The 14,767-nt window shown below is 41.3% G+C and overlaps 1 protein-coding gene across 1 annotated transcript in view; it reads left to right on the top strand.

Moving 5' to 3' along the window:
• Positions 1-14,129, top strand: part of gak (cyclin G associated kinase) — a 32,353-nt gene extending 18,224 nt beyond the window's left edge. The window contains exons 16-29 of the mRNA XM_088993472.1: positions 1,090-1,284; positions 1,924-2,041; positions 2,129-2,208; positions 2,893-3,086; positions 3,176-3,343; positions 4,135-4,304; positions 5,468-5,672; positions 7,064-7,225; positions 7,372-7,509; positions 8,792-8,878; positions 10,053-10,298; positions 10,394-10,542; positions 11,493-11,669; positions 12,656-14,129. Of these exons, the coding sequence (XP_088849598.1) occupies positions 1,090-1,284; positions 1,924-2,041; positions 2,129-2,208; positions 2,893-3,086; positions 3,176-3,343; positions 4,135-4,304; positions 5,468-5,672; positions 7,064-7,225; positions 7,372-7,509; positions 8,792-8,878; positions 10,053-10,298; positions 10,394-10,542; positions 11,493-11,669; positions 12,656-12,757 (2,191 nt within the window). The 3' untranslated portion in view covers positions 12,758-14,129. The remainder of the gene's footprint in view (positions 1-1,089; positions 1,285-1,923; positions 2,042-2,128; positions 2,209-2,892; positions 3,087-3,175; positions 3,344-4,134; positions 4,305-5,467; positions 5,673-7,063; positions 7,226-7,371; positions 7,510-8,791; positions 8,879-10,052; positions 10,299-10,393; positions 10,543-11,492; positions 11,670-12,655) is intronic.
• The last annotated feature ends 638 nt before the right edge of the window (positions 14,130-14,767 follow it).

Below are 14,767 nucleotides of genomic sequence, written 5' to 3'. Positions count from 1 at the left end.
TCGCGGCGCCATCTTGAAGTCAAAGGCAGTTATTCATTCTTCAGCACTTGCTGTGCCCTCTTTGTGACATGAAGCAGTTCTATATGAAAGAGGAGAGGATCAAAGCGTCCTTTTCACCAGTAGATCCGGAACGTCACGGTGGGATATGCACGTCTGCGACAAGCTAAATGTTGAACGCAAACACGAAGCTGTAGCATCCATTGACGAAAAAGAGACTGTCTCACATCACGTAAATTCGCTTCAATTCCAAGCCGCGACAGTTCCACATACAGCTCATTACAGTCTCCTCCTTGATGAATATTGTGGCCAAAAATGCTGAAAAACAATCCGTATCCATTCCTCATGACGCACATCAACTCGAAGTGACAAAATAAAACAACAACAAAAGCAAGGCTTACGATAATAATAATAATAATAATAATAATAATAATAATAATAGCTGGCTGTCTGTCTAGCTAACTATCCAGCTAGATAGCTATCTCGCAAGCTACCTATCAACTAGCTATTAGCTATCTAGCTGGCTGGCTCTCTGTCTAGCCAGCTATCTATTAGCTATCTACCTAGATAGCTATCTCACTAGCTATCTAGCGAGATAGCTATCTATTAACTAGCTATTAGCTGGCTCACTGGCTGTCTAGCTAGCTAGCTATAATAATAATAATAATAATAATAATAATAATAATACTAAGAAGAAGAATATTAAGAATAAGAATACATTTCATTGATAAGCGCCTTTCAAAACTCTCAAGCTCACTTTGCAGTCTCAGGATGAAATTTTTCTGTGGGTGAGCAGCGGCAGCAACAAGCACCAGCGTTCACTCAACCCGGAAGTCAATAGACAGAAAGCTAGCTAGCTAATTGATAGCTAATAGATAGCCAACAACCCGGAATAACTCAGAGAGAAAAGCTAGCTAGTAGCCAGTTAATAGCTAGATAGCAAGCCACCGAGCTATATAGCTAATAGATAGCACTTATTGACAGCTACCTACTCAGGCGCCATTTTGGACTTCTTTGATGCTAATGCTAATCAATCCAAAAAAATTAGATTTGGACCGAGGTCATTTTTTTTTCCCTTTGCTTTTTGTGTAGGTACATCGAGTACATGTGTGACATGATGGCGGAGGAGCCCATCGTGCCTCACAGCAAGCCGGTGGTCATCCGCGCCATCACCATGACGCCCGTGCCGCTGTTTAACAAGCAGCGCAACGGCTGTCGCCCCTTCTGTGAAATCTATGTCGGCGACGAGAGGGTCCTCACCACCTCGCAGGAGTACGACCGGATGAAGTATGTTTGTTTTTTTTCCCTCCATTTTGTTTTAGTTGTGTGTCGCAGCCAATTGCGGTAATACGCATCAAGAAGTTGTACGTTGACACAAATTCCCAGCGGACAAATCAGCCCATTTCCAATGGAGCTTGGGCGCCATCTTGTGCTACATTGGAGTCCAGATGGCTCGAATTGATACGGAAGGACTTCTTTAATCGATTGTAAACATTTAGGCTTTCCTCTTTAGAACTATTTGAATCATATTCATACCTGGATGAGTAACAAGAAAGCATCTTATCCAAATCTGAAGCCATTGTTTTGATTTTGGAGCAGGGCAGTTTGTGAAGGAGTATCCTGGCGTGACGTCACGAACAAGGGGGCGGGACCTTCTAAAATTGAAACTTTCTGGGGTCACTTTGAAGTAGTTTTGGGACACTTTAAGTCATTTTTATTGGTGTTTTGCATTTGACTAAAAACGTTTTGGGTATCTTAGATGCTATAAAACGTTTTTCTGATGACAGGAACCAAAAAAATGGTGTCGGTTGTCCTTTACGTTTTCATTTAAAATCCACTTTTTAGGAACATTTATTTGAAACCATCATCTTTTCCGGAAAGTCGGTTTTCAAGATCTTTTGTTTCCTATTCGCTTTGTGCTTGAAGAGATTTCAAGATGGAGGACGGAAGAGCGGAGATCGCACTCAACGTGACCGTCCAAGGAGATGTGCTGGTGGTGATCTACCACGCCAGATCCACGCTGGGTGGTCGTCTGCAGGCCAAGGTGGAAATGGGCACCTGTGTGAAGACCACTCCGCCCCCAAACTTTATCACCCATCAAACATTAATTTCTTTGCTTTTGCCGTTTCAGATGGCCTCCATGAAAATGTTTCAGATCCAGTTCCATACGGGATTTGTCCCCAGAAATGCCACCACGGTGAAATTTGCCAAGTAGGTCTTCGAAAAACATGTTACAAAAGTTACAAAAACATAGCAAGTCACAGAAGCAACATGCTAGCACTTGCTAACAGGGCTTGGAACAAAAACATTGCAAATCACAGAAGCAAGACGTTCGCACTCGCTAACAGGGCTAGTTACAAAAACGTAGCAATTCTCAGAAGCAAAAATTTAGCACTCGCTAACAGGGCTAGTTACAAAAACATTGCAAGTCACAGAAGCAATGCATTAGCGCACGCTAACAGGGCTACTTGCGAAAACATAGCAAGTCACAGAAGCAACACGTAAGCACTCGCTAACAGGGCAAGTTACAAAAACATTGCAAGTCACAGAAGCAATGCGTTAGCACACGCTAACAGGGCTACTTATGAAAACATAGCAAGTCACAGAAGCAACATGTTAGCACTCGCTAACAGGACTAGTTACAAAAAACAGCAAGTCATAGAAGCTACATGTTAGCACTCGCTAAGACGGCCAGTTACAAAAATATGGCAAGTCACAGAAGCAACACGTTAGCACTCGCTAACGGGGCTAGTTACAAAAACATAGCAATTCTCAGAAGCAAAAATTTAGCACTCGCTAACGGGGCTAGTTACAAAAACATAGCAAGTCACAGTAGCAACATGTTAGCACTCGCTAACAGGGCTGCTTTCTGGGATGACATTTTTTCCCCGGCAGGTACGACCTGGACGCCTGCGACATCCAGGAGAAATATCCCGACTTGTTCCAGGTCAACCTGGACATTGAGGTGGAACCTCGGGACCGGCCCAACACCAAAACCCTCCCGTGGGACACGTTCCAAACCAAAGGCCTCAACCCCAAGATCCTCTTTTCGTCTCGCGACGAGCAACAAGAGATCCTCAGCAAGTTTGGTAGATGTTTTTTTTTTTTTTTTTTGCAGATTTGAAAGTGGAGAAAAATAGAACAATGCCTGAATGTTTTTTTTTTTATAACCTTCCAGGAAAACCAGAACTGCCCCGTCAACCTGGCTCCTCAGCGTTCTATGACTCCAATTCGCAACCGCAACAACCCGCGCAAACGTCGGAAAGCCCGAATGCCTCGGAAACGGAATCTCCCGTGAGCAGCGACGCTAACGCCAACAGCTTCTTCCAGACGTTGGATTGGGAAGGTATAGTATTTTCATTTCCATTTCCAGTTGAGAAATTTATTAAAGTAGACACTAGTCAAGATGGCCACCTAGCTCGCTATCTATTTGCTATCTATTAGCTATTTATTGACTATCTAAGCTGGCGAGCTGGCAATCGAAGTGGCTATCTATTAGCTATATAGCTGGCCAGCTATATACCTGTCTTTCTATTATTAGCTAGCTGGCTTTCTATCTGAGTTATTTATATTTACTGTCTAGCTAGCTACCTAGCTAGCTATCTATTTGCTCTCCATTTGCTATCTATTAGCTTGCTACCTAGCTGGCTATCTATTTTCTATCCATTTGCTATATATTTGCTGTCTAGCTAGCTACCTAGCTAGCAATCTATTTGCTCTCCATTTGCTATCTATTAGCTAGCTACCTAGCTGGCTATCTATTTGCTTTTCATTTGGTATCCCTTTGCTATCTATTAGCTATCTGGCTGGCTAGCTCGCGATGTAGCTGGCTATTTATTCGCTATTTGGCTATATAGCTAGTGTCTAGCTGGCTATCTATTAGCTATCTTTAAGCTAGCTAGCTTTCTATCTATTTGAGTTACTTCCGGTTGAGTTAACGCTGGTGCGTATGGCTGCCGCTGCTCACCCACAGAAAAATGTATCTTCTTGAAAGGCATTTATCAATGAAATGTATTATATTTTCATTATTGTTCATTCCATGTGCTGCGAAATTCTAGGAAATCAGTCGCTGGCGGCCATTTTAGAGCAATTTATAGGAGGCTACCGCGGAAGAAAGCTAACGATCTTTTTCTTCAGACGTCGGCGGGCATCAAGACACGTCGGGCATCCAAGCGGGAAGCTCCTCGAATGAGCGTGAAGACCTCAGCGACCAGTCGGAAGCAGACTCCTGCTCCTACTCGGCCCCGAGCGGCGGCGAGCATTTGTCGCGGGACACTAGCGAGCAGCTCTTCGATGCCGACTTCCAGGTATGCTAACGATTGCTCGCGGCTATCCGGGGAAGAATCTAAAGTCGTGACTGCGAACCGCTAAGCTCACCCGATGAAAAGCCGCAGGAGTCAAATTTTGCGCAGAAAAACAAATGTGTGTCAAATGTGTTGCCGAAAGCAAGATCTTTAGCCTTCTCCTTCATTCAAATTTAGCATCAAACTAAACAGTATGACGCCACCCAGTGGCCGGCGTATGCATTACACCTAAAATGAATAATACATTTGATTTCGAAGCGCCTTTCAAAAATCTCAAGGTCACTTTACAGTCACAGGATCGGTTTTTCTGCGGGTGAGCAGCGGCAGCCACACGCACCAGCTCAACCCATTATAACGAGAAAGTTAGCTAGCTAATAGATAACTAAGAGATAGCCAGCTCGCTAGTTAGATAATAGATAGCAAATAGATAGTTAGCTTGGAAGCCACCTAGATAGCTAGCCAGTTAGATAGCTAGGTAGCTAAATAGCTAGCTGAGTAGCCAGCTAGAGAACTAGCTAGATAGCGAGACAGTTGTGGCAAACACACCCGTTTTGGAAAGATGGATCCAGTTTTTATAATAATAATAATAATAATACATTTCATTTATAAGCGCCCTTCAAAACTCTCAAGGTCACTTTTCAGTTACAGGATCCGTTTTTCTGTGAGTGAGCAGCGGCAGCCACACACGCCAGCGTTCATGATAATAATAATAATAATAATAAATTTCATTTATAAGCGCCTTTAAAAACTCTCAAGGTTACTTTTCAGTCACAGGATACGTTTTTCTGTGGGTGAGCAGCGGCAGCCACACGCTCCAGCGTTCATGATAATAATGATAATAATAATCTTACATTTAATTTCTAAGCGCCTTTCAAAACTCTCAAGGCCATTTTACAGTCACAGGATCCGTTTTTCTGTGAGTGAGCAGCGGCAGCCACACATGCCAGCGTTCACTCAACCCGGAAGAAACTCAAATACATAGCTAGCAAATCGATAGCCAATAGATAGCTAATAGATAGCCAGCTAGCTAGATAGCGATATAAGTAATAGCTCGCTAGCCAGCCAGATAGCGAATAAATAGCAAAAAGATGCTTATTGAACAAGGCAGAACGAAAACAACGACACGCGACAAGCTAACATCACAGTAAAGATTTTTACAAACGCAGACTCCGCCTCCTGTCGCCGAGGACCCGCCCGCTGAAGACACGGCCGACCTCTTAGGGCTGAACTCCGAACCCCAAGCGCCGACGAGCTCCTGCGCTGGCCTGAAGGCCTCGGCCAGCCATGGCGACCTCCTCAACGATATCTTTGCGCCACCTGATGGACACACGGCGGCCACCCAGGAGGATCTCTTCTTCGGCGGCTCCAAGCGTAAGCTACTTTTTGTTCAAGCACGCCAATTTTTTTTTTTGGCCAATGCTGGTTTGAACTTTTTTCCTAGAAAATGAGGTCACATATTATAAAAAAAATAATAATAATGATATCTAAAATTTTGAAAAACGTACAAGGATGTTTAGAATTCAGATTGATACCGAACCATGGTGATATCACCTATCGCTATCGGCCTATTAGCGGTGTATCGGTTGCTTGTGAATATTAGCCACCAAGAGCTAAGGGTAGTAGGTAGGAAGGATTAAGCAACTTATTAATTAATATAATGAATGCATTGATCATTAATTAAATAACTAATTCATTACTTGTTAATTAATTATTTGATGAAATAGTTAATTTTGAAAACCGTAGAAGGGTGTTTAGCATTCAGATTGATACCGAACTGTGCTGATATCGCATATCGATATCGACCTTTTTAGTGTTTCTATCGGTTGCTTGTGAATCGTAGCCACCAAGAGCATATTTTAAATATTAATAATTAATTAATTAGCCAACAAACTAACAGACTAACTAGTTAATTAATTAAATCATGACTTACTTTAATTTAATAAATGTAATTAATTTAATTAATTACTTGTTCATTATTTAATTGATTAAATTGTTAATTTTGAAAACCATACAAGGGTTTTTAGCATTCAGATTGATACTGAACTGTGCTGATATCACATATCGGTATCGGCCTTTTTACAGTGTATCGTTTGCTTGTGAAGAGTAGCCGCCAAGAGCTAATGGGGGCGGGTAAGAAGGAAGGACATTTTAATTAATCAATTTATTAACATACAATTAATTAACAAGTTATGAATTAATCATTTCATTAATTAATTAATTAACAAGTTATGAATTAATCATGTAATTAACAAGTTATGAATTAATCATTTAATTAAGGAATTAATCATTTAAGTAATTAATTAATTAAGCAATTATCCATTTAATTAATTAAACAATGGTTTAATTAATTAATAATTTAATTAATAATGTAATTAATAAATTTGTGAATTAATTAATTCGTGAAATAATTAATTAAATGATTAATTCACGGATTAATTACATAATTAATTAATTAAATGATGACTTAATTTAATGATTAATTCATAACTTGTTAATTAATTAATTAAATGATTAATCATAACTTTTTAATTAATTGTGTGTTAATAAATTGATGAATTAGTTAATTTTGAAAAACGTATAATGGTGTTTAGCATTCAGATTGATACTGATCCAACTTGTCCGGAGGTGTCGGTTGTCCTTTAATTATGATGATGTTTGATGTCGAAAGTAAATATTCATGGCGTGCTGTGTTTTTGTGTGTGTGTGTGTGTGTGTGTGTGTGTGTGTGTGTTTTTTTTTTTTTTTTTTTTTCCCGGCGGCAGCCATGAGCGACCCGTTTGACCCATTCGGGATGGTCTCCAGCTCAGGGATGGGCTCGTCGCGACAAGCCTCCGGCCCCGACCTGTTCGGCGACCTGATGGGTTCCGAGAGTTTGGCGCCGGGCAAAGCGGCTGCGCCATCCAACGCCAGCCTCTTTGACCTCAGTAAGTCCCGCCCCCACCCCCAGCATTGTCAAAGTCAGCTTTATTGTCAAATATGCTATGAGAGATGACTTTGACAAACATAGTCAACACGAAAACGCCAATTTTGCCGCTAACATCAACGTTTTTGTATTCCCACTTGCCGTCAGGTAAGTTAGTAAACAGCGCTCCGAAGATGACGTCGTCAGCTAGCCACCCGGACCTCCTGGGCGGGTGGGACAGCTGGGCGGCGAGCACGTCAGCAAGCGTGAGCGCCGCCGCCGGCAGGCCGGCCTACGTCAACGCCGGTAAAGACAGCCGTCATGCGTTAACTCATTCACTGCCATTCACAAATTTCTTCGGGTATTGGAAATGACGTAGAGCGCCATTCCTGAATTTGGCCGGGTTTTGTATTATTATTTTTCTTCTTTTGGGTGCTGATAAAGCGCTGGCCATGGCCTCTGGCAATATTTTTTTTCCCTTCCACAAGGGGGCAGCATTTCTGTTTTTTCCATGTTAGCGCTTCGTTCCAGCTTCAGCTGTTCGTTAAAGCGCTATATAAATCAATATGTCGAATAATAATAATACATTTCATTTATAAGCGCCTTTCAAAACTCTCAAGGTCACTTTATAGAGGATACGTTTTTCTGTGGGTGAGCAGCGGCAGCCACATGCGCCTGCCGTCACTCAACCTGGAAGTAACTCAAATAGATAGCAAGCTAGCTGGCCAGCTAATTGATAAAATAGCTAGCTAGATAGATAGCTAGGTAGGTAGGTAGCTAGTTAGGTGGGGAGGTAGGTTGGTAGGTAGGTAGCTAAGTAGGTAGCTAGGTAGGTAAGTAGGTAGGTAGCCAGCTAAGTAGGTAGCTAGATAGTTAGCTAGATAGGTTTCTTCAGCCGTCATCTCTTAAAGGGATATATATATATATATATATATATATATATATATATATATATATATATATATATATATATATATATATATATATATATATATATATGGCCAAAACTACCGGCAAATTTTCGTTCGCTGACGAAGCCTCTTGGATGAGAAGCGCGAAACGTCCGACACCTTCAAATTTGTACAGACGACGGCTGAAGAAACCTTTTCATCGATGGACCACTCCTGTACGACTGAGAGCTTACTCAGAAATAGATAGCTCGTTAGCTAACTTGCTAGCTAGATAGTTGGATAGCTTGATGAATAGAAAGAATCGAAAAGGGGAAAAAAGAAATACAAATAAAGCTAAACGCGATGAAAGAAAGTTGAGGCATAGAGCGAAAATAGACAACAAAAATGTCAAAAAATGTCCCCCATTTCAAGCTCATATAACTCCAGAACCATATCATTTAGGAATTAACTCTTTTTTTTTTCTAATGAAAGAAGAGAGGCTCAGGTTTGTAACGCTGTACTAAATGTTTATGTAGTGCGTAAACTCAATATTCTGTGGGTCTTGGAATTCGAGTGACAATGACAAAAACCCTGGCACTTGCGTGGACGCGTTTTTCGCACATCTGGCAGTGAATGAGTTAAAATAACATCATGCGTGTTTGTTTATTGTTTCAAGGCCACCTTTTGTGTGATTGCAGCTTCCAGTATGTCGTCCGTCAACAAGACTAAATCTCAGACCTTCGATCCCTTTGCCGATTTGGCCAACCTGGGCTCCAATTTAACGAGTAAATATTCAGCCTTCCCTTTGAATTTCAGAGCCGTCATGTCCGATACGCTTCACTGCAACGACGTTATCATACAATTCATTCTGTATGATAAAAATGTATTCGTCATTGCCGGATGTTATACTTGAAAGTATTTTTTTTTTCTTGCTATCTACTTGCTAGCTGTCTAACTTGCCATCTATATGCTGGCTATTTAGCAGGCTAGCTATTATCTTTATAGCTATATATATATATATATATATATATATATATATATATATATATATATATATATATATATATATATATATGATTATATTAAGATTATTTTTGCATCGATTAGTTCATAGGCCTGTGTGGATTTTCTCCGGGTCCTCCGGTTTCCTCTCACATTCCAAAAACATGCATGGCAGGCATTCTATCTATTTCAGTAATTAGCTAGCCAGCTAGCTTTCTATCTGTTTGAGTTATTAGTTAGCTAGCTAGCTTTCTATCTATTTGAGTTATCAGCTAGCCAGCTAGCTTTCTATTTGTGTTATTAGCTAGCTAGCTAGCTTTCTATCTATTTGAGTTATTAGCTCGCTAACTAGCCTTCTATCTATTTGAGTTATTAGCCATCTTTCTATTTGAGTTATTAGCTCGCTAGCTTTCTATCTATTTGAGGTATTAGCTAGCTAGCTAGCTTTCTATTTATTTCAGTTTTTAGCTAGCTAGCTTGCTATCTATTTGAGTGATTAGCTAGCTAGCTTTCTATCTATTTCATTTATTAGCTCGCCAGGTAGCTTTCTATCTATTTGAGTTATTAGCTAGCTAGCTAGCTTTCTATCTCTTTAAGTTATTAGCTAGCTAGCGAGCTTTCTATCTATTTGAGTTATTAGCTAGCTAGCTAGCTTTCTATCTATTTGAGTTATTAACTAGCTAGCTAGCTTCCTATCTATTTGAGTTCTTTCCGGGTTGCTGCTGCTCACCCACTGAAAAACGTATCCTGTGACTGTAAAGGGACCTTGAGAGTTTTGAAATGCACTTATAAATGAATCAGAATCAGAATCAGAATACCTTTATTCGTCCTGCAATGGGAAATTTTGCAGTCCACAGCAGCAATATTATTATGATTAAAAATGCTAAAACGGAATTGCCGGGTGTACTTTTGAAGCGAACGCGTCTAAATAAAGCGCTCAAACCGTTTTGGTTCCAGGTTCGAACACCAATAACTTCTCCGGGCCTACCAAGGCTCCACCGTCCTCCTCTTCGGCGAAGCCTCAAGGCTCCTGGCAAGGCGGCAAACCCCCCCAGGGCCACAACAAACCCTGGCAGTCGGCATCGGCGTCCAAAGCGCCACCGGCAGCGCCGCCGCCATCTTCCAGCAAGCCCAATTATAACTTGAACTTCCCCAGCGTCATCGGCGGTCGCGAGGAGAGGGGCGTGCGACCTCCTGGATTCGGTATTTTCCTCCGCCGTCCCGGCTAGCGTTCGGGTAGCAAATATCATCCGAAAAACTCTTTTCTTTCCCGCTACTTTGCGTTGTCACCACGCAAGGCCCGAAGCCCAAGGTCACGGAGGACGACTTTGGGGACCTGCTTTCGACTCAGGGCTTTTCTTCCAAAATGGATAAAAAAGGGCCCAGGACCATCGCGGAAATGAGAAGGGAGGAGATCACAAAGGAAATGGATCCCCTCAAACTGCAGGTATGGATGCGCTCCCGTCAATGTGGACATTTTGTCCCCATACGGCCATTTTTCTTTCATATGCTAGCTTAAAGGACAACCGACACCATTTTTTTTGTTTCCTAACTGACATCAGAAAAACGTTTTATAGCATCTAAAATAGCCAAAACACACAGGCTGATATTTTTAGTCAAATGCCAATAAAATGACTTCAAGTATCCCAAAACTGCCACAAAATGCGCTCGGAGCTGGGGAAGTTCAAAAAGTCCCGCCCCCTTGTTCGTGACGTCACGCCAGGATGCTCCTTCACAAACTGCCTTGCTCCAGAATCAAAACAATGGCTTCAGATTCGGAGAAGATGCGTTACCGCAATTGGCTGCCACACACACTATTCACCATAGCGTTATTTATAATAATAATAATAATAATAACAATAATAATGTAGTTTTCATTCTAATTTTTCGATCAATACTGCGTTTTTAGACGAGAAAAAGTAGCCAGCTAGTTTTCTACTTTCGGGTTGAGTGAACGCTGGCACGTGTGGCCGCCGCTGCTCACCCATAGAAAAACTGATCCAGTGACTATAAAGTGACCTTGAGAGTTTTGAAAGGCGCGTAGAAATCAAATGTGTTATTTATTATTATTATTATTATTAGATTGTTCAGTATGTTGAAATGTCTGCTGGATTTAGCGCGCATGTTTCGGTAGCGCCTGCCTGAAGGGAGTCACTCGAAAAGGTGGTGGGCAGGATGTGAAGGGTCCAGTAGGATTTTTTTTTCCATGCCCTTGTCTTAGTTCTTCTGATGATAAACCAAGCCTGTGTTCCATTGCTGATTATTTAAGAAACCTAGAAATTAATTTGTCGATAAAAAAAAAAAATATATATATATATATATTTTTTTGCACCTTGTACGATTTGCCGATTCTTTCGGTGAGTTCCTCGACCTGTCCGACATTTTGTCCTGCATTAGATCTTAGACTGGATCGAGGGCAAGGAGAGGAACATCCGGGCGCTGCTCTCCACGTTGCACACGGTGTTGTGGGAAGGCGAAACCCGCTGGAGGCCGGTGGGCATGGCCGACCTGGTCACGCCGGACCAGGTGAAGAAGTTCTACAGGAAGGCCGTCCTGGTGGTCCATCCTGATAAGGTACGCTTTGGACACACACCGCCTCGACACACGTACAATGATACTTCAGCAACGAATGTTAAATTCGCGAGAATATAATCTTGCCATACGAACTATTTTTCGGGAAACAAACTGAGCGCCACAACGAATGATGTGTCGTTGGCGAACGAGCCGCTTCTTGGAACTCCTGAAATGGCAGCCGTGTTTTTTTTCCCCTCTATTCCCCGCACCTAGTCTTCGGTTAAAGCCACACGTGATTGGTCAAGATCCGTGGTAGAGGAGGGAGGGGACACACGCAGCAGTGAGCGGGGGGGAGGAGTTACAGAAATAGAAACACACGCTCTCACACACACACATGAAAGGGAGACGACAGAGCTTGAAACAAAAAAACAAAAGTGAAATGGTGAGAAAATGGATAGAAAACAGTGAAATTTGGACTCGTTTCAACTTTATTAATAAGTTCAAAGGCAGAGTGTAGACTACAAGGTTAAAATAACCCATCAATCAGGCTCCACAAATAACCCGCGCAAGTCTTTTGTACAATTTACAAGTTTCTCGTGTGTCTGCCTGCATCCGTTGCTGTTGCAGTATCAAAACTTCTAAGATGTACAACCTGGAGTTCCTTCCGACATTTTATGCAAAAAGCTATCCATTCCATCAAGCCATCAGCGACCATCACAAAGGTCAATAAAATGACTTTATTCTACTGTACATTTTATTTCTTCAATTATAACACAATAGCACATTTATTATACATAAAATAAGGTATATTTTGTGTAGTTTTAAGACTTACAAAGTAGAAAATAATGTATTATGGGGACCTCGGAATGGATTATTCTCATTTTAATGGTTTCTGATGGGAAATTAATTTTTGAGATACACACTTTTCACCTTACACACTCTGGAAACCAACTAGGTTCGTAAGCCAAGGCATCACTGTATTATTATTATTATTACTCACACACCCCCTTTCCTCCCCTTTGTTTACTCAATGGCGCCCCCTTCAGGCGACCGGCAAACCATATGAGGACTACGCTAAGATGATCTTCATGGAGCTGAACGACGCCTGGTCAGAATTTGAGAACCAGGGATCCAAAGCGCTTTTTTAGTAGGAAAATCAAGAAAAATCACACACACACACACACACATTTGACCATACGCAGACCCCTCTTGAAGCCTGATTGGACGAGACTGAGCCCACATTGGGCCTTCTTTTTTTGCGGGGTGACGAGGTCTTGCACAGCTTCTTTCACTCCCTTCGCTATCTCTAAACTCCATAGGAGTGAAAATCGGGATGAGATGGAGGAATTCCCGAACGCTGAGAAATCGTAATGACTTTTACAAGAAAAAAAATGGCTATGTGCTAAAATGCTAACATCTCCTACGTCTGGCGGTGTCTGTCAGTATTGCAGACAAGCCTAACAAAATGGCTGCCAAAAACAATGTGATGATGCGTCTGCCACTTACTATGATGACACGCTAGCACTCGTCAACGCGCTTCTTAGCGTCGCGTTAATTTTTGACCAAAAAAAAAAAAACAACAAAACAAAAAAAAATCATCCACGCAAAAAAAAAGAATAAATAAAAGAGCAGCTTTTATTAATTTTCGTCCTCCATTCGTGCTATGCTACATGGCTAACAATAAGGCTCCTCAAGATGGAGGATAGAGAAGATTCATTTATCGCCATAATATGCTACCGCTAACTACTATCAAGCTTGTGAAGTTGGGGGGAAGAGGTCGGCTTCATGTTACAAAGCTTACCGTATTGGCATAATAAAGGAAATTGTACATGCGGTTAGCATCATGCTAAGCTAACTCACTGACATCACGCACCCCACCAATCAGGGGTTTTAAATCATGTGGTTAGCCTCGTGCTATGCCATCATCGATTCAGTCCGACTATGAAGTTGTTAATTTTGAAAGGTAGCGTATCGTTAGCTAATTCCCCAACCAAATTAGCCTAAATAGTCATGCTAGCCAGGCATAGCATCGAAACTACACTGTGACGCTAACAACCCGATCATGAATCGAATGAAGTTGATAAGCTAGCCTGATTCGAAGCACACGTATGACATCTCGAGCTTGTTAGCAGCGTTTGCTAATATTTGAACAATCGAGGCTAACGCGTGTGGAATTATTACTAATACATCCATCAAGTGGCTTTGTGAAGATGATATTTGAGTGGCGCGTGCGTGTTTTTTGTTCCCTAAAAATAACATCACACACTGTTGTTAATTAGCTTTTGTTTTACTTCACATTTTTACCTCATGGACCAATCCAATCACTTTATTATTTATTATTATTGTTATTATTCGTCTTTTTTTATATTCTATTCATGCCTGATTTAAAAAAAAATATGAATTGAGAAAAAAAACATGTTAGATTTTCACCTGTTTTAGAAGGTGTATGGGGGACCTTTGATTTCATTCCAGAGCTTATTAATATGAATGTGCTTTTTACAAATACATACATTATATATATCCTTGTTGTTCTACATCTTTTTTTTGACAGTATAACCATAAAAATCAATACAGTGTTTTGTTGTCTAAAAGAACGAATGTCGCAAAAAAAATAAATGTTCAGAGGGAAATAAGGCGTTGACTGACTGAGCACACTTTTAGGATCTATTTTGCTTTTCAGGGTCTATTTTACACTAGTTAGCTAACGGGCTGCGCTTCCCGAAGCTAATAATAATAATAATACATTTCATTTCTAAGTGCCTTTCAAAACTCTCAAGGTCACTTCACAATCACAGGATAAGTTATTTTGCTGTGGGTGAGCAGCGGCAGCCATACGCGCCATCGGTCACTCAACCCGGAATAACTCAAATAGATAGAAAGCTAGCTATATAATAGCCGGCCAGGTAGCTAACAGATAGCCGGCCAGGTAGCTAACAGATAGCCGGCCAGGTAGCTAACAGATAGCCGGCCGGATAGCTAACAGATAGCCGGCCGGATAGATAACAGATGGCTTGCTAGATCATTACATAGCTAACAGATAGCCAATCAGATAGATAATAAACAGCAAATAGATAGCTACCTAGGTATCCACTAGATAGCCAGATAGCTAGCCAGCCAGATAACAGACACATAGATAGCTATAGACAAATAGATAGCTA

Source organism: Hippocampus bargibanti, linkage group LG04 (assembly GCF_051943395.1).
Source record: "Hippocampus bargibanti isolate YZ-2025 linkage group LG04, ASM5194339v1, whole genome shotgun sequence".
Classification (NCBI taxonomy): Eukaryota; Metazoa; Chordata; class Actinopteri; order Syngnathiformes; family Syngnathidae; genus Hippocampus; species Hippocampus bargibanti.
The sequence above is the reverse complement of the archived record's forward strand: the minus strand, read 5'-3'. Positions and strand labels throughout refer to the sequence as shown.